This window comes from Vulpes lagopus, chromosome 23, assembly GCF_018345385.1.
Source record: "Vulpes lagopus strain Blue_001 chromosome 23, ASM1834538v1, whole genome shotgun sequence".
NCBI lineage: Eukaryota > Metazoa > Chordata > Mammalia > Carnivora > Canidae > Vulpes > Vulpes lagopus.
Window position 1 is genome coordinate 15,163,347 of NC_054846.1, and position 20,167 is coordinate 15,183,513.

Sequence of the window (20,167 nt, forward strand, 5' to 3'; positions counted from 1 at the left end):
CTCCTTCACTAAACATAATCATTTCTAGCTTTTGATTAAAGTGAGAGAGATGCAACTCTTCCTTTCACTTGAGCACTTAGAGGCCATTGTAGGATTATTAATTGGCCTAATTTCAACATTATTGGCCTCGGGGAAACTGATAATAATATCAAAGATTGCTGATCACAGATAACATTAAAAACATAATAATAATGAAAAATTTTGAAATATTGCAAGAATTACCAAAATGTGGCACAGAGACACACGCTGAGCAAATACTATTGGAAAAATGGCACTGATAGGCTTACTTCATGCAGGGTTGCCACAGACCTTCAATTTGTAAAAACAACAAAAAAACCCAAAAAGAGTTTCTGCATAGTGCAATGGAATGCAATAAAATGAGTTATGCCTGTACTGAGGAGACTGTGGTGTCTTCTCTTTAGACATATGAAATGTCAAAGCTATTAAATAAATACACAGTGATGAAAAAATTATCCAATCTGTTTATATATACAGAACACTCTAGGGGAAAATAAATATTAGTGAGCAGAGGCCTGCATCATTGCTGGTGGTCAGAGGGGTTTGGCTGGGCTATGAGAAGGCTCGTTGTCTATTACCATGAGAGAGTTTGGGGCAAGGTCCAAGAGCAACAGATTATAGAGCACTAAAGCACCATGCCTCTAGAAGGCTAACTACCCAGTGGGAGGATTGCCCCTATGCAAGTGTGTCAGGGCTGTTCCCACTAGATAGAGATGGATGGCTGCTAAAGCACATTGTATTTGATGGACACAAGGAGGGACTACTTGATAAAGAGAAGAAGGGCAAATGATAAGATCAAAGAAACTGAGTACCCCTGGAAAGATGAAACTCAGAATTACTCTCACAAATAGGGCTGCCAGGCAGACCTCAATACTGATGATCCCTACAAGCCAGCAGCCAAGTCACTCAAGCTGGTGCCCAACTGCAGAAAGTAAGGTTTTCTTCTTTAGGATTTGGTAGTAAGGACCACTGGCATCAGGCCATAGATGGTAATAATAACCATAACCACTGGAATGTCGGACAGTACGATCAGATCTAGCCATGTGATTTCCTGGGGGTGGTGCCCAAGCCACCATGCAGAGCCATACCTGGAGCCAAAGTCCTGAATACCATGGCAGCCAAGAAGCCCACGACAGAGAGGTATGTTTAGATTTTGTTCCAGACCTAAGTAGGTAGGAAGGAGTAAGTTCATAGTGTGGGAGGCATATCCCAGAATGGGACAGACACTAAAATGCCACATGTCCATGACCTAGTTGGTTAGATCCATTTTTTTAAATTAGAGCATAATTTGCATAAAATGTATAGATATTAAGTATATAATTCTGTGAGTTTTGACAATTCTGTATACTCATAAGTATCAATAAATACATAGAACATTTCCATCACCATCGAAATTTTCTCATGCCTCTTTCCAGTCAGTCATCACATCCCACCCTCCTCCTCCACCTCCTTCCCCCAGCAGACAATCACTGTTCTGATTTCCATCACCAAAGATTCATTTTGCCTGCTCTAGATTATCATAAAAATGAAATAACATAGTTAAATTGTTATGGAGTGAAATAGACATATTTTCTTAAAAAGCTGCCTGTTTGGGGCACTTGGGTCGCTCAGTTGGTTAAGTGGCCAACTCTTGATTTCAACTCAGGTCATGATCTCAGGGTCCTGGGATTGAGCCCTGCTCAGCAGGGAGTCTGTTTGAGATTCTCTCTCCCCTGCCCCTCCCTCCACTCATGCTCACTCACTGGCTCACTAAAATAAATCTTAAAATTAAGAAACTGCTTGTTTTCCAAAGTGTACTATTTTACACTCCATTAATGATATTTAAGAGTTCTAGTTACTGCACTCCTTAACCAGCATTTGGTTTGTCCTTTTTTTGTTGTTGTTGAAGATTTGTTTATTTTGAGAGAGTGAAAGAGCAAGAAAGAGAGCATGCAAGCAGGGGGAAAGAGCAGAGGGAGAGGAAGAAGCAGACTTCCTGATGAGCAGAGAGCCAGACATGGGGCTCAAACCCAGGACCCTGACATCATGACTGAGCCAAAAGGCAGATGTTTAACTAACTGAACCGCTGAGCCACCCAGGCGTCCCCTGCAATAATTTCTTAACCTTGACTTCATGAGTGGTCTTAGCAAGTGGAAGCTCACTACACTTGCTTTCACACTTGCATTGCCTATCACAGTGTTATATCCAATAGAGGATTAATCAATTAAATTGGCGTGACTAGATATTTAATACTATTAAGTTATTATTGAAATTTAGAAGTATATTAATAGGATTGTGGTTATGTTTTCTTTTTAAGGAATCATTTACATTTAATATCTAAAATTTGCTTCAGAATAATTGAGAACGTGTCAAGAGCTGTGTGGTGTTTTGACATTTTACCCAACTTACAAGCTGGGAAGTTGGCCTGTCACAGTCTCAGGGATGCTGGCAAAAGACATGAGACTCCTGGGTCAGAAATTAAAGGACTCTGTTACTCACAGCAAACCAACAGCCGAAGCCTCATGTTCATTTGTTCCAGTTCCCGGGCTCCTCAGATCCCACAGACGTAACGCAAAGGGCCCATGATCCAGGGGGCTGGGTTACAGAAGAGGAGCACTGAGGCTTAGCTCTTGTGTACTAAGCAGAAGCAAGCCTGCTCCTTGTCCAGGGGGAGATACCACATCACCCCTCAAGATTGCTCACAGGGATGCAAACCAAACCTGAGAAACGGCCCGTAAAGAGCAGAGAACTGTATTCTTAGCGTACTCCCCGAGGGCACGCAGGGACACGCGGGCTCTGTGGCAGGTGCCTCCCAAATCACTGCTCAGTGCGACACGCGTCCTTGGCCAGATTGGACTTTCTACACGAATGTGTTCCACCAACCACTCTGATTAATTAAGAGGTTAGAATCGCACAGCATGTGTAACTATGACTATTATCCGTAAGACTTGAAGCAACAGACGAAGCCAGCGTGTGGTACTGACCTCATTCTCTCCAGGATTCCACACTTAGCCAGCTGTGTAGGAAGCCCTAGAGGGTAGCAGTAGCTCTTCTTTGAGGCAGCCACGATGCGGTCCAAGGCCAGGCCATTATTCATTATGAACCGTGCAAGTGAGCTTCAGCTGACCCGCTGATCTTTGGTGTCATTGGCAATAATTAGAGGGGCAGTAGATGGGCGAAAAAGCAACCCTTGCCCCTGGTGGGGAGTCATCTCATGACTCATTTTTTTTCCCATCCAAAAATATGACCAAAACGACAGAAGTCCCTTCACTTCAGAATTTGTTAAACCTGATTTGAATCATCATCACATTGGTTTAAGTCACATGGACAGTGTCACCAAATAGTTGCAGCCCCACTTGCCATTTTTGCCATGTGATCAGACTGAATGAAGGTTGCGTTGATCTTTGAGCTTGTGCACGTTTGCATCTGGGAGCTACCGTTGACGGCATCAGGCGTAGCAGAATAGTTCAGAACCAACTATGTCTAGATGAGGTTTCTTGTTTTCATAGCACATGGACACACGACAAACCCAGCAGCAGGTCAGACTGTTCGCTGCAACTGCCACATGATTTAGGTAACAGTTTTGGGTTTTGTTTCTGTTTTTTTAAGTATTTATTTATTCATGAGGGACACAGAGAGACAGAGAGAGAGAGGCTCCCTGCAGGGAGCCTGATGTGGGACTCAGTCCTGGGACCCCAGGGTCACACCCTGAGCTGAAGGCCGACGCTCAACCGCTGAGCCACCCAGGCGTCCCTAAGTAACAGTTTCGGATTAAGGTTAGCCATTCTCAGCTGGGAGCAATTTCTCCTCCCAGGGGACATTTGGCAATGCCCAAAGACCCTTTTGTCACAGCTAGGGGAAAGGTGCTACTGGCAGCTAGTGGGTAGAGGTCAGTGGTACTGCTAAACACCCCACAATGCACAGAACAGCCCCTCACAACATTGAGTTATCCGGCCTAAAATACTAATAGTGCCACGACAGAATGACCTAGGTAACAAAGAGTACCTTAATCGCTGCCCCTCCCTCCGTCCTAGGGCCTGTTTTCTCCTTCGGTGCTGGGGAAAGATATTTATAATTTCATCTTTTCTCCAGTCATCCCCACTCTCACGCAGACCTTTTGTCCTGATTATCACCCAGGAGGCAGCACAGAGGAGACGATGCTTTCCCCAGGATTGCCATATTCTGTAACCCCAACTACCTTACTCAGGTATGTAGGACAGGTAAAGGTGAGGGTGGTGGAATCAGAAACCTGTTCTCAATTCTCAACAGTGCTAGATTATTTGTGGGTAGTAGAAAGCCATGAAATATCCATCAGATACTCTTTGCTACTCTTGGTTTTCCAGTCCAAGAACATGGCACATATGATATTAGATTCAAGGGCTACAGTTGTTTGGTCAGTTGATCAGATTGGACCAGCAACATCATAACCTAAAAATGTGTCAACAGTGCTGAGACACCATCAGTCGCTCTGAGCAGTGGCAATGTAGGCAGTCTATCAGTCTGTGCCTTCATTTACCTCGAAACAAATGAGCCAACTTTTGGCAGGAGGCACAAGTCTGGCATACACGAGAAAGAGTTTATTTACTGTGTGCACAGCCCCAACAGTGAACGTGTGGCCAGGTGGAGGGGGGCAGTCTGGGTGGTGCAGGCTTGATCAGTAGTTTGATTCTACTAGCTCATGTCAGAGCTGGACTTTACCAGAGGCATTTATTTACATGCATTTATTTTTTATCTGCCTGAACAAGTCTTTCAAGTGGCAAACCAGATGGCTGAGCCACGGGCAAAGTCAGCAAAGGGGACTGTTCATCAAGGGAGGAATTGGCAGATCTGAGAACGCCTTGAGTTCAGCCCACTGAGCAGTGACCACACTCACTTCAGTTATGCACAGCATAAAGAATACCATCAGCTTTCAACTTAGCTGAGCCACCAGGGATTGAGATGGTGTATTTAGGGGATCTCTATGAAGTGAGAGCCCTGATGAGCCAGCAGCTGTGCTTCAGGCCATGGGGTGGGAGGCATGGTTTCCAGAGTAACTATTAGTGCTTCATGCAAAATGAAGATGCTAAAGCTGCTGCAATTTTTACTTGACCAGGAAGGCCCAATTACTGAGACCTATGCTGTCTCCAATACCCAAAGCATCCAAGAGTTGGGAAACATCCCTATTGGGTGATAAAAACCAGTCAAGGCCTAGGAGACTGAGGGTTCGGACTATCCAGCTAATGGGATATCTATATAGTGAAAATACTGGCCATCAAAGGGTTGAGGCCCCTGTGTTAAATCCTGGCCCACCTGCTGGTAGGCAATGGCAGGGGAGCTTGTCCTATTAACTTTTCTAGAAGTAGCAGTGCTCTGAATGGGATAGATCTCAGGCTTAGCAGCAGGATATGTGGTAGTACACTAGACTGACCCAGAGGCACAGGCACGTGCGCGCACACACTGTTTATTTAGAAAATACTTAAGTTAATTTCATTGCAAGTTCTGCCCAAACTCTACCAGTTAATTTGAATGCTGTTTCCATATTTATAGCAGGTGTCAAGAAGCTTTATCTGTAAAAGGCCAATGTGCAAATTTAAGGATACTGTGTAGGCATGAGGAGCAGAAACAAAATCTCCACAAAATCTCCACAAAATTTTTATTAACAAAGTTGAAACTGTAACAGTTGAGTAATTTTTCTTTAATAATACAAGTCTTTCTTTTGGAGTCGAGGATGACATCTCCCTTAATTAGTGTTCAAGTCAGCAGTCCCCATCATCAACTGCAAATGTTCACCTATTAGCACTGATTTGTAATAAGATTTTATGTATCGCATCTTTGAAGGGGTCTTTTCAGATGGGTGATGCAAAACAATGAGTCGTTATGTCACTGCAGTTGCATTGTACCACATCTTCCTGTGAAGTGACCAGTGTGGTCTGTCACGTTAGTACACGCTTCCAAATGAGTAGTACTATTCAGATGTACACATTCAAGAAGCAAAGCCAATTTAAAAAAACAAAAAGCAAAAGCCAGCTTTCAGATCAAGTGTTAGTTTTGCTGCCCGATCCGATCATGCCCTAACACAAAGGTCTTCGGTGACCTTCAGTAACCAATTTTTGAAGATTCCTGTATCCCTGGTAACAACAGTTGTTTTCTAAGACCAAAAGTAAAACTGTTCCAATTAATAGACAAAAGCCACATGTATTCTATGTATTAAGTTTGTAGGATACTTACTACAGGAAACAGGAAACAATTACCCTTTAGAGGAGCTTCCACTGGATGGATGTCACCCACCTTCAAGTTGGCTTAGAAGAGAACTTGAGTAAACCCACCATCAAACGGGCCAAACCATTTTCAAATGAACCTTTGTTAAAAGAGCTGGGTTGCCTGGGTGGCTCAGCAGTTGAGTGTCTGCCTTCGGCTCAGGGCATAATCCTGGTCCTGGAATACGGTTCCACATCAGGCTCCCTGTGAGGAGCCTGCTTCTCCCTCTGCCTATGTCTCTGCCTCTCTCGAATAAATAAAATCTTTAAAAAAAAAAAAAAAAAAAGATAAAAGAGCTGTGCCAAGACCTGTGCAGATGTAGCAGATTGGAGCTTGGCTACTGATTTTAAATGATGTCCAGCACAAAGATAAAACATTTAACCCAATTGATGGCACCTACCCCTCAATGAGGCCTCTTTAGACCCAACTTCCATCCACCCTGGAAAGTCCCTGTCATTTGAGATCCAAATGTACAATTGTTTTATTGAAAACATTTGCTTCACTATGGGATATTATTAGTAGGGAGTATCATTCATTCCTTTAAACAAACACTGCACTTCTAGGCAATGGAGATACAGCAATCCTCGTACAATAGTCTAGGGATACTTTTTAAAATTTTTTATTGAAAAAGCAGATTGAGGTGAAGGGCAGACAGGGAGAAGCAGACTTCCTGCTGAGCAGGGGGGCCCAATGCCAGGGACTCCAGGATCATGACCTGAGTAGAAGGTACCCCACACTTCATGGAGTATTCTAGTAGATACAAGTGAAAACTATAGAAAAATAATGGGAATTGGGAATGCTGGAGGACAGGGTACAATTTTTAATAAGCCAAGCCCATCATTAGGATCTACTGAGACTTTGAGGTACAGGAACAAGCACTGTGGCATTTAAGGGAACAGTATTCCATACGCAGAGAAAACAAGCCTTAGAACATACCTAGCCCACCCAGAATAGTAAGGACAACCTGGCTAGAAACATTAGGGGTACAGTAATAGGAGGTCAGAGGCAAGATCACCTGGGCCATTCAGTCAAGGCCCATGTAATCTTGCTTCTGACCTTATTACCTTAAGGTGGTACCTAAGGGAACCAGGTAGGCAGCTAACAGTCCAGGTGGTAATAATAGTGGCTTGCTCCAAAGTGATCTCAATGAGGACGCCTGGTTGCCTCAGTGGTTGAGTGTCTGCCTTTGGTTCAGGTGGTGATCCTCCGGTGGTGGGGATCGACTCCCACATCAGGCTCCCTGCAGGGAGCCTGCTTCTCCCTCTGCCTCCCTCATGAATAAATAAATAAAATCTTTAAAAAACACCGCTTATTGCCCAAAGGGGGGGGGGTATATAGATCTACCTTTTCTATTTTAACAAGCCTTCCAGATGGTTTAAGAACCAGCTGAAAACATGCATGTTAAAAAAAAGTTTCCTTTTATTAACCATCTAGAACACTTCCATCCAGATCACTACCCTTTTGCAGCTATTTAGTAGCCAAGAGCAATGTATAAGATCCATACAACAGTTCTGAAAAGTTCGCACTGTCAGTTCAGAACATCTGATTCACCGAGCCTGATTATTTAAAAAGAATGATAAGAAATTAAACATCACAAATGTTTTTATTTGTCACCATTAAATGTCTGAATTTTAAACAGATTCTTGGACTGGTGGTTCATATCCATCAGCTCGTTCAACTTTAGCACCGGTCTCATCCCCCGTAGCTTTTCCAGAACTACTACCTTCACCATGAAGCTCCATGAGTTTTCCCACTAAAAGAAAGGGAAAAAAAAGTTATAGCACACCACTGTCTTAAGACAATGGCCTTCAATACCATAAAGTGACAGAAAAGCCATCATCTGGCCCCCCCAAAAAGAAAAAAAAACCCTCAAATGTATCTGGCCACACTCCCCCCCCCCCCAATCTAAGACTTTTCACTTACATTCAAACTTGGGCTTCTTTAGCATTTTTACTTTTCTAACAAAAACATCATGGAGTGGATAAATAGACTGACAAGCTTTTTCTATATCTTTTCCGATGCTGTCTGGAATCCTGTAAACCAGTAATGACAGAAAAGAATAAACTTATAAATATCAATACCTGCCTTATTTAATCCACTCAAATCTTCACATTAGACAATCTTTTATTGCACTTTTACAGCTGGAGGTTAAATGATCCGAATTATACAGGTAGTTAGTAGGAGAGTAAGCATTTGAGCATTCTGCCTTTTCTATTCCACCCTCTTAGCCAACTGCATGGGAATATCAGAAAAATATTAAGTTTTATCAGTGGTTGTCATCTGGGACCGAAACATTTTGTCATCATCTATTCCCATACATTATTCACGGAGGCAAGTTTTGCCTATTCAGTATATTTTCTAATTAAGACAAAATCATTTCCTATGCTTCAAGTCTCACAAGCGGGTCTGCCTTCAGACTGCTTCAACCAAATAAAGAAACCAAATCACATTTACTGAGCACTTAACATGCTTTCATTTCAAGAGATATACCTAACAGTCTCACAGACAAGATTTAAACACAGGTCTGACTTCCACCTTGTTTCATACACTTTCCTTCAGCTCAGGGATAATCAGAGATTCAGAATTATATGGTATGAGGAAAAGAAACACTTACAATTTATTGACCACTTCTTTCAAGTCATTTGTTTGCACCTCTCGGGTCATGATTTCCATCATCTTTTTCCGGATTTGGCGGACCTGTTGGTGCTGAGCGTAAGAGGTCTTCCGAATCTGATTATTGCGTTTTTTAGTAAAACCAACACAAAATAGACGAAGCAAATAACCATCGGTAGTCTTTACATCAACATGAGCTTCAATCATGGTCTAGTGAAAAAAAGATATTGTCAGATATACCAGGTTTTAATGTTATCAATTTATAGCCCTCAAATTCTAATACAAAAAAGCTAGAAAAAGTACTCATCATACAATATAAAGTATAATATAAACTACATGCCTAATTCACAGCACCTCCTTGAAGTGAAGTTAGCAACAACTACTCCAAATCTTACTATCTTTCATATCTAATCAAATAAACACACTCCCTTCAACTCTTCTTCTCTAGGTAACACTTCTATCCCCATCTCAACAGCACCGAGCCCCAGATTTTACACGCCAGCCTTTAATAGCCTATCCTTCCCACCCATCAACTGTATGACTCTATGTGAGAAACACAGTTAAGAGACTCTACGTACACTTATTCCTTTTTAAAATGTCTGAATAGGTGAAATATCGCTCTAACACTAAATGCACTATTTTTAAATGTCCTTCATGCTCCAAACTAAAGCCTGATGACGAGTAAATAATCATTTTCACAGCTAAAATGTAATAAAAAATCCGCAACTACTTATATTATTGCCTAAAGTTAAAAAATGACTACTACTCTTGGGTAGCAACAAAAACTGAAATACCTCTGTATTTTATAAATTGTATACTTCAGTTTAAAAAATGAGTAGTACGCTTACAGCAAAAGGACCTTAAAATATTTCCAGAAATTCAACCATAAAAATCTTAGGGAATGTCAGAAGTAAATGTAGCGGTATAATCAATATGTATCATTTGGGACCGAAACATTTTGTCATCACTCATTCCCATATACATGACATCCCCATCCCCAAACCGAATGGTTTAGCCAGACGCATCTGAACCAATGTCATTATTTCCTAGAACAATGCTTTCTAAAGGCTTTGTGTCAAGCTGTACTTAACATGTTTACCTGGCTCTTATTTCATCTTCATATAAGAGGTGATACCCACCATTTTAGATAAAGGCATCAAGGGGCTTATTATTAGCAAGCTGTAAGTTACTTGCCAAAGAGAACACAATTGGGAAATGGAGCCAAGATTCCAACCTCACACCAGGAGCTCTGCCACTCTAACTCTGAAAACCCAACTTTAAAACTTGCAAGAAAATAGACAAGTAAATAAACAAGTCTTAAACTCCACTTAAATGGGGAGGATCATGGCTTCCTTACTCCTTTACTCAATTTCAAGAGTGCCAATCCCAGAGTCAGCACTCAGTAAAAGCAAACATCAAGGATTTAAAATGCAATGTGCTTCAAACACACATGCTCCTTTCTTGTTGTAACAGGCCGTCCTTGGCCACTCACGCCAAAGCACCATCCTAAGGAACTTTTGATCTCACCTGCCATTTTTTGACCATGGAGCACATTTTGTCACGGGTAAGATCCATGCCATGGAAATTAGTCAGGCAGTTTTTGCCCTGCACATCCTCAGTGATTAGCTTGAATTTCCTAAATGCAACTTCATCATTCTGCAGATCAGCAAGGCTAACTTCAAAAACGCGACCCTTGAGACCATCAGACGCAATTTCTATAAAACAAGAATTGTCTTATTAACAGTAAGAACCACACAAAGCCAAGCCAACAAAGAACATTTATGCTAAAGTCGAACTTAGAAAGTTAATGGTAAGTTATCAAGACCCTAACTTTTGTTAATCAAATCCATCCGGACACCGATGACAGACAGTGCTCACTAGAAACTAAGAGCCTTTGCACATTTTCTTAGTACATCTAAGGCCCCACCTTTTCTCTACAAGTGTTTTTACCAGATATTAAGCATCACAGTAGCCAAAGCTGCAACCAAGTGGTATTTTCTTAATTCTTCCACCACAGAACCACCAGTAGACCTTAATTTATGAAAAATACAAAACAAGAATACTCACTGGTTCCTTGAGTTCTTGTGACTAGTGTTTTTCCAATATTTCTTATATTGAACATAGCTGGCGCTTTCACATCATACCAATCTTTCTTAGAAAATGGATCAACCCTGTATTCACAAAACACTTATGTGAGTTTTATCGTAGATCACGTTATTCTTACTGAAATTTTAAAACTTCCTCATTCTAAAAAAAAAAAAAAATTAAAAAATAAAACTTTCCTCATTCTAATGATTTTGAAGAGCTAACTGGCACGTTAGCAACCGGAACCTGGGGAAGAACCTGCTCCTCCCAGTGACGTGAGGGACCGTGTGCGAACCCAGCTCTTGCCCACGGTGTCCGCTTCACCGTCCCACCCGGACGCTCCGAACGCACACAGCTCCCCGCCGCGTCGGCTCTGGGACTGGCCGTGCACAAGCAGCACGGCCTCCGAAGAACACGCACGTCTCTTGAACTTTACTGGGGCAACAAACGCGTCTGGTAACCCAGGCTCTTCAGGGACCCACCCGAGCTCATTAGGATCTCCAAGGGTCCCACCCAGCCCAGGGAGACGACGGGGTGCGAGGTCCTGGGTGGACGAGAGGGACCTGCTCAACCCCAGCCTTGGGAGCAGTACCACCGGTTGCTCGTGAGGTCTGCAAAGCCCGGGAGCCCACAATACGGAACGCGCCGGCCCCGTGCAGCGTCGAGTTTAGCTCCGAAAAGACGCGCACAAGACCCAGAGCGCCAAAGACCAGAAGGCGGCCCGCGCCGGCGCAGCACCGTCCCGTCAGGGCGCAGCGCCGGGTTTGCCAACCCTGCACGGCCCTCACAATCCATCGGGCATCCTCGCCATCCGGCCCCCGCTGCCGTCTAGAACCCGCCCGCCGAGCCCAGCGTAGCCGCAGAAGGCTGGGCGCCAGGAGAGGAGCCACTTACACTTTCTTCTTGGCTCCCTTTTTGCCGCCTTTCGTAAGGCGCTTGTTCTTGCCGACCGCCATGGCGCTGCTGCGGGAGCCAAAAGGGCGGAAGTGCAACTCACGCGAGAACTTAGGCGTCCTGGGAGAGGCGTGCCATCTACGTGACCTTCGATCTTGCGTTTTTCCGGCGTCAAGAATATCGCGACAACAGAAACAGGAACTGCGACGGTAGCTGCGACAGCGCCCTCGCGTGTGTGGAGACGGCGCGGCGCGTTCGGCCGTCCGGGGGCCTGGCGGGGCGGAGAGAGGCGGGGCGGCCTGTGGCGCGGGCTCCGGGTGCGTTGGTTTCCGCGGCTCTGACGCCGGGAAGGAGGTTTCCGTGGCAGGCGGCCGCCCCCCGCCCCCCCGCGTTATGGACAACGAACTTAGCGATTCACCTGTTTCTTGTGGAGAGTGTGGGGTGTGGAGTCGGGCAGCAGGTCCAGTTTCAAATGCCAGCGCCAGTATCTAGCCCCGTGACTTGTCTGTGCTTCAGTTTCCTCGTATTTAAAAAGGAGATTGTGATATAATCTGTACCTGCCTCATCAGGTGACTAGTAGGATTGAGTGAGTATGACCTTAGAGATGCTAGTGTGTGCACGCTGATGTGGGGGCCGCTGGCTAGTGGGGAACGTTCCCTTGTGAGCGTCCGGTCACACGCGTGCTTTTCCAGACGCTTATATTATACGTTGATGCAAGTTACTGTGATGGTTTCCTCGGGGGACTAGGAGTCCGCTGTCCCAGATATTTTAATTTTTCAAGAAGAGCTGGAAATCGCCAAATTTTTTCATTTTTTGCAGGTGATGCAAAAAAAAAAAATTTTTTTTTGTTTTTGATTGTAGGGCTTTAGCACAACACGTCCTGATCAGATGTGGCTCGTAAACGCCAAGTGGCGCAGCCCCTGGAAAGGGCCATCCCCTGGCCCGTCCCCGCGTGGTACTCAGTCACGGTCCTGGAGTTCTGGTCTAAACTGCCCCCCCCTGGCGAGAGCCCCGCACCAGCCAGAAACCGGGGCCCACTCAAGGCCCCACAGACCTTTAAATCCTGTGACCCCTTTCAGTCCTCCTACACCCTCCAAGGGTCCCACCCAGCCCAAGGAGACGAAGGGATGCGAGGTCTCCTACCCTCTACTCTCCCACCATCTCAAATACTCTTCCTAAATCTCCAGTCCTGTTCTGAAACCTTTCAGTTCTCTTAATCTAAGGTGCCTGCAGCATAAAGTCATTATTTTAGAACAATACGAATAGACTTTACTGAATTGTGCACTTAAGAATGGTAAAGAGGTAAATTTTATGGTTTGATTTTTTTGGGGGTGGAGGGGGGCTCTTAAAGATTGTATTTATTCGAGAGAAAGAGCATGGGTGGGGGTGGGGGGAAGGATAAGCAGACTCCCCACGGAGCAAGGAGCTGGACAGGGGCTCAGTCCCGAGACCCTGAGATCCTCATGCTTTGGTTTTTTGTTTGTTTTTTACCACAATTTAACAAAGTCAAAATCCATTGCCAAGCCAACAAAAAAAAAAACTTATGTGTCCCTGCTCATCCCCTTTCATCATCACCATGCCTTGGCCTTTACCAGGTCCCCCAACTCCTGTAGAAAATTCCCTATCCCGGGGAATCCCCTACCCTAGTCTGCCTTCAACTTGGGTCATGGTCCCAGGGTCCTGGGATTGAGCCCTGCATCCCCGAAGAGCAGGGAGCCTGCTTCTCCCTCTCCCTCTGCCTGCCATTCCCCCTGCTTGTGCTATCTCTCTCTCTCAAAGAAATAAATAAAATCTTTTAAAAACAATAATAAAATAAAATTCCCTACCCTGGGGGCGCCTGGGTGGCTCAGTCGGTTAAGGGTCTGCCTTTGGCTGAGGTCATGATCCCAGGGTCTGGGATAGGGGCTTCCTGCTCAACAAGCAAGGAGTTGGCTTCTTCCTCTGCCCACCCCCCCCAAGCTCTCCCTCTTTCTCTCTCGAATAAAATCTTAAAAATAAATAAAATTCCCAACCCTAAACAGTTTTCTCTTCCCTTCATTCCTTTTCTCTCAGCAGCAAGCAAAACCTGTGCATTTTCAAGACTTTTCAGCCTCATTTCTTCTTTCAGTAAGAGATTGAGTCCCCAGACAAACAGGCTTTCCCTCAGACCTGCTCCCGGAAGACCGAGCACTACTTAACTTCTTAGTAACTATGGATTAAATATGTTCCTTTCTCACGATGAACAGAAAGGACAGTGCAGTCATTTTCTTATTTGTACTGCTTTCTCTTAGCACATCATAGGCTCTCAAAATATTTGTTGGTTAAACAAATAAGAGGTAGATGACATCAATGGTGTTCCCAGTCTTCTGGACTTTGTGGATCAATCCAGATTTTCAAAATAATTCTGGAACCAATAGAACTGCAATTTTTAAATGTTGCCAAGCTATAAAAAAGAAAACTGCCATTTATTATCTGCATCACTTCATTTTAGATTATATTTTGACCTCAAAAAAAAGAACAAACATATCCTCTAAAAAAGTCCATTCTTTTAAATAAATAAATCAACCTTATGCAAACCTCTTATTTTTTTATTTTTTATTTTTTGCAAACCTCTTTAGACCACTGTCGCTGCAGTGGCGAAAACGTGACCGGTGGAAATCAGCGAGTCTGTCTAAATGTGATATTGAGTCTAACAAACTCTCTTTATTAATTCTATATTTGTAACCTTGACAAAGTTTACTCCAAGGTGGCAGTTCACTACTTTAAAACTTTCCCAGTGGAAAAATGTTATAGATGCCCAGGCCACCTACTCCAGAATAAAAATCAAACTTGTCTTCTTCCTGGCCTGATTCCTCTCTGCCTGAGAGTGAAAAAGCCACAAAGGAGGCATTAATGAAGTCAGCTGCTTCTACTTTCTTCTAGCAACACCGCACCTGAGGGATTTGTCAGAGATATGTATTTGAATCCTCTGTTTTGTAATAAGAGCTTTTTTAAAAAAAATTATATTCCTTGACACTGTTACATTAAATGGTGCAATTATCAGTTTTAATTATGTTGAATGAAAGCACAGAGCATGTAAAATCAGGTTATTGGGTCTCAACCATTTGAGAATTTCATAATTCATATAGAATAAACTGGAACAAATGTCAGGCTATATCAAACCCAGTAAAATGTCAAATTGTTTCATTGATTTTTCTTTTCATCTGTGACTAATCTCTTAAATTGATCTAGTGATTTTTAACTTTTGATTACTGTGTCTTTTACTTCAAAAAGGTTAGTTTAGTTCTTTTTCAATTTATGTCACTTTGTTGTTTCCTATTCTTTGAAGGCATCTTCAATATAGATTTAAACCAGTAAGCATAATTGTTTTATAGTCACGTATGGTAATTCCAGTATCTGAATGAAGTATCTGTCAGTCTGGGGTTTTTTGTCTATGTTTGTGCTGGCGCCCTGAGTAGAGTCTAGTTTCACTGAGTTTCTAGTTATCTTTGTGTACTGATCATTGCATTTGAAAACTAATATTTGTGGGAATAATTTGCGGCCTACAATGAAGATATTCTCTTTTAGATATGATATGTATATCCTTCTGCCAGAGTCCTGCAGGCTTTTAACCCAGCATTTTTGGTCTTAGGCTTCCTGGGCAATGCAGGAGGTTCAAACCCAGCTATTATTCCTGTCCTACGCTAGATTCAGCTTTTACTGGTATAACCCTTTGAGGTCACAGTTTGCTGAGAGGAGGATCTCCTGTTAGACTTCACACCTTCTGTGAACTCTGGGATTGGATTTATGTCCTGTCACTCATGCGGCTATCCAAGTAAGTGTTCCAGTTATCTGGAACCAAGAAATACACTTAGGACAAAGTTGTTAGGTGTTTATCTTGTTTATTCTTCCCCTCTCTCCTGTTCTGGACAAGCAATTCCTTACTAAAAAGAATACATTTTATTTTTAAGATTTTATTTTTAAGTAATCTCTATACCCAATGTGAGGTTTGAACTTAAAACCCCAAGATCAGGAGTCTCATGCTCTCCCGACTGAGCCAGCCCAGTGCCCCAAGAATAGCATTTTAAGTAGAATTTTGGTTTGGAAGCTTGGGGAACAGTAAGTCATTTATTTAACTGATGTTTAGAAATTTCTTCCATAAATGGAGAAATTTGAGGAAATCTTGCTTTGTTATCTTAACTTTTTAAATTATGCATTCTTTTCTTATCCTGATAAAATAATTGCAAATTTATGTTTTTTTACTGATGACATTATCGTAAATGCTTAAATGATATTACTAAATCCTAACCAGATTGCAGTGAAACTAGTGCTCTGGGCAGCCCCGGTGGCTCAGCGGTTTAGCGCCACCTTCGGCCAGGGGCGTGATCCTTGAGACCCGGGATCGAATCCCACATCCGGCTCCCTGCATGGAGCCTGCTTTTCCCTCTGCCTGTGTCTCTGCCTCTTTCTCTCTCTCTGTGTCTCCCATCAATCAATAAATACAATCTTAAAAAAAAAAAAAAAAGAAAGAAACTAGTGCTCTCACTCACACTTGTTGGCATTTTACAATGATAAGCCATCTGAAAGGTAACTTGTTGATGTGATTCAAAAACCATTGGTGTCCTGCGAATATATAAGGAAATAGTTCAAAATTGCAAAAAGCCTGTATGTGTAAAGATATTATCCAGTCGTAATCATAAAATTAGAAGATGAGAAATAACCTAAATGTTTTAAAATAAGGAAATGAAAGGGACAACTGAGTGGTGCAGTTGGATAAGCCTTCTGACTCTTGATTTTGGCTCAGGTCCTGATCTCAGGTCATAAGATGAGCCCCTTATCGAGCCCAACGTCAGGTTCCAAGCTTAGCCCAGAGTCTGCTTAAGACTCTCTCCTTCTGGCAGCCCTGGTGGCGCAGCAGTTTAGCGCCACCTGCAGCCCAGGGCGTGATCCTTGAGACCAGGGATCAAGTCCCGCATCAGGCTCCCTGCCTGGAGCCTGCTTCTGTCTCTGCCTCTCTCTCTCTCTCTGTCTCTCATGAATAAATAAATAAAATCTTTAAAAAAAAGAAGAAAAGAAACCTACCAATTTAAAATCTCTCAGGTTATTTGGTGAGCCCATCTATATCAGACTCAGAGAAAATCAACATAGAGTGGCATTCCTTTTTTCTTCTTCTGTTCTTGTCAAGTTTCCTATGACTTAAGTATAAAATGAATAATTTAAAAATATAAGAATAACATTGGTGATGGTTGCATAACTCTGAATATACTAAAAACATTTCATCATGTACCTTAAAAAGGGAATTTTATGGTATGAGAGTCATATCTGAAAAAGCTGTTAAAAATTTTAAAACATAATTTCTAAAGTGAATATTTTGTATGAAATATCCCAGTGTTTGAGCTTTTACAAATATTTAATTTGCCAATCCTGTAGCCTAATAATTAAATATCATTCTATCTTTGAACCTCCCAGCTCTCTTCCCCCTGCTACCAACACAGCTGTCCTCTTTCTCATGGAGACTTTCATTCTCTATAATACATCTGTGATACTGTGATTTATAATAAGAAATACATATGTTGGAGCACTTGGGTGGCTCGGTGGTTGAGCATCTGCCTTCGGTTCAGGTCATGATCCTAGGGTCCTGGGATCGAGTCCTGCATCAGGCTCCCTGCGGGGAGCCTGCTTCTCCCTCTGCCTGTGTCTCTCTCTGTGTCTCTCATGAGTATATAAATAAAAATTTTTTTTTTTTTAAAGAGAAATACATTTATTTCCATTTTTTTTCTGGGTTGCTAGTATAGAGTTCCAAAAACCCTTGGGATTTCCTAAGTAATGAGATCAGTAAAGGTGTCTCTTGTTATGTTAAGAATGAGTTTTGGATGCACTTAAGGATGGGGGCTGGTTGCCAGAAGGACCAACCCTGTAGTTACAGGGTTGGTATTTTCCATCCCACCCCCCTGACATCCCTTTAGGAGTTGGGCTAGAGATTGAATTCAATCACCAGTGGTCAGTGATCCATCATACCTATGTAACGAAGCCTCTTTAAAAACCCAAGGTGGCAAGGGGGTGCCTGGGTGACTCAGTCAGCTAAGCCTCTGATTCTTGGTTTCAACTTGGATCATGATCTCAGGGTGCTGGTCAAGCTCCACATTCAGCGGAGAGTGGGGAGTTGGCTTCTCTGCCTCTCTCTGCCCTTCCCCCTGCTCGCATGTGAACACTTTCTCTCTTTCTCTCTAAAATAAATAAATGAATCTTTTAAAAAAATAAAAATAAAAACCCAAGATGGCAGGGTTCAGAGAGCTTTTGTGTTGGGAACACGTGGAGATGTGGGGAGACTGGTGTGTTTGGAGAGAGCATGGAACTTTTTTGCATCCTTTTCCCATACCCAGCCCTATGCATCTCCTCCACCTGGATGTTCCTGAGTTCTATCCTTTTATAATAAATCAGTAATCCAAATATAAGTAAAGTTAACTTACTAATTTAGTAAAGTAAGTCACATGTTTCTCAGAGTTCTGTGAGCCACTCTAGCAAATTAACCCAAGGAGGGGGTCGCTGGGACCTCAGATGCATAGCCAGTCAGAAACAGGTGATAACCTGGACTCATGACTGGTGTCTGAAGGGGGGTGGCAGTCTCAAAGGACATCTCACCTGTGGGACTTGATGCCATCTATGGGTAGGTAGAGTCAGAATTGAGTTCAACTGTAGCACATCCAGCTAGTATCAGAATTGCTTGTTGGTGTGGGAATGACCCCCACCAAGGGGTTCCAGGATCATTTTACATCGTTTTCTCCCTGTCTGTGAACATTTCCTGATATCATTTGCTTTTCCTCTCAGCTACAGCCCATAGTTGCTCATCTGAGCGACAAACTTTCTCACCAAAACTCTATACTTTTGGGCAGCCCGGGTGGCTCAGCAGTTTAGCGCCACCTTCCGCCCTGGGCGTGATCCTGGAGACCCGTGTCGAGCTCCCTGCATGGGTCCTGCTTCTCCCTCTGCCTCTTTCTCTGCCAATCTCTCTGTCACTTATGAGTAAATAAATAAAATCTAAAAAAATATATCTATACTTTTTTGTAGCCTTATCCTTGTCTGACCCTGCTCAGAAAACTCTTTAAGTCTGGTTTAGTACACAATCTACCAACTTTGTGATTTTTATAGGTTCCAGTTTTTTCACTCCTCCCTGTATTGACCTTGTTCAGTCCTTCCTACACTGACTCTGGCCTTGATCATGTGACTTGCTTTGATCAAGGGACATTATCAACTAGGACTCAAGCAGTGGCTTAACAAACGCTGGCATTGAGGCACCTGGATGGTTCAGTCGGTTAAGTGTTCCACTCCGGTTTTCAGCTCCGGTCACATGATCTCAAGATTGTAAAACCGAGTTCTCTCTGAGCATAAAGCCAGATTAGGATTCTAGATTCTCTCTCTTCCTCTCCATCTGCCCCACTACCCTGCTTGCTTCTGCTCTCTCAATCCTTCTAAAAAAAAAAAAAAAAAAAAAAGGCTGGCACATTGAGAGAATTTGTTTTACAGCAAAAACTAACATGCATTTTCTCTAACCTTACATTTACCCTTACCTTTGAGACTGGAACTGTTAGAAATTAATGGTACCACATCTCACCTGGGTTCTTGTGATCCTTGTCAGTCCTTTTACCTGTCAGCTACCTTCCCCTGCCTTTCAATGTCTGACCTTTTCAGTACCTACCATGATCTTCCCATCCCCAATTCGGTCCAATCTTCTGTCATTTTTGGACTATAAGTTTGTTGCCTGCTTGAGATAATGTGGAGCTTGCAGGCTACAGTAGGGACTCTGGATGTTTTTCTGCATAGGCTGAAAAGCCATTGGAGATTTTTGAGCAGTGGAGTGACACTCCAGCTACTGTGTGGAAAATACAATGTAACAGAACAAGAATGGAGTTAAGAAGTTAAAAAAAAAAAGGGGATCCCTGGGTGGCGCAGTGGTTTGGTGCCTGTCTTTGGCCCAGGGCGCGATCCTGGAGACCCAGGATCGAATCCCACATCGGGCTCCCGGTGCATGGAGCCTGCTTCTCCCTCTGCCTGTGTCTCTGCCTCTCTCTCTATCTCTCTGTGACTATCATAAATAAATAAAAATTTAAAAAAATTATCAAAAAAAAAAAGTTAAAAAAGATGATGGTAGCTTGGTTTAGGGAGAGAGAAGAGAAAGTGCAGAGGGTGGAGAGTGGTGGAAACAGGACGCCATTCATAGAGATAGCATGTATGTAACATCCTCTAGAGTAGTGAAGTGCAGTTGCCCTGGGTAGAGAGATACCTTGAATATTCTGGTTATTTTTTGAAGATAAGAACCAACAGAATTTGCTGATGAGTTGTGTGGAAAGAAAAAGAAGAAATCAAAGGAAAAAAGAAAAAGAAG

At 43.0% G+C, this 20,167-nt stretch overlaps 1 protein-coding gene and 2 non-coding genes across 3 annotated transcripts; all 3 read right to left on the reverse strand.

Moving 5' to 3' along the window:
- Nucleotides 1–7,818: 7,818 nt before the first annotated feature.
- On the reverse strand, nt 7,819–11,984 carry RPS3A (ribosomal protein S3A). The gene is made up of 6 exons (XM_041738619.1): nt 11,827–11,984; nt 10,915–11,018; nt 10,375–10,562; nt 8,849–9,057; nt 8,158–8,267; nt 7,819–7,987 (listed from the first exon to the last, which is right to left on the reverse strand). The coding sequence occupies exons 1-6, from the start codon at nt 11,886–11,888 to the stop codon at nt 7,866–7,868; spliced, it is 795 nt and encodes a 264-aa protein (XP_041594553.1). The 5' UTR covers nt 11,889–11,984; the 3' UTR covers nt 7,819–7,865.
- LOC121481691 lies at nt 8,476–8,545 on the reverse strand. The gene has a single exon (XR_005985362.1). It is a non-coding gene; the product is annotated as a small nucleolar RNA SNORD73 (small nucleolar RNA).
- On the reverse strand, nt 9,748–9,820 carry LOC121481690. Its single transcript, XR_005985361.1, has one exon. It is a non-coding gene; the product is annotated as a small nucleolar RNA SNORD73 (small nucleolar RNA).
- Nucleotides 11,985–20,167: the final 8,183 nt, after the last annotated feature.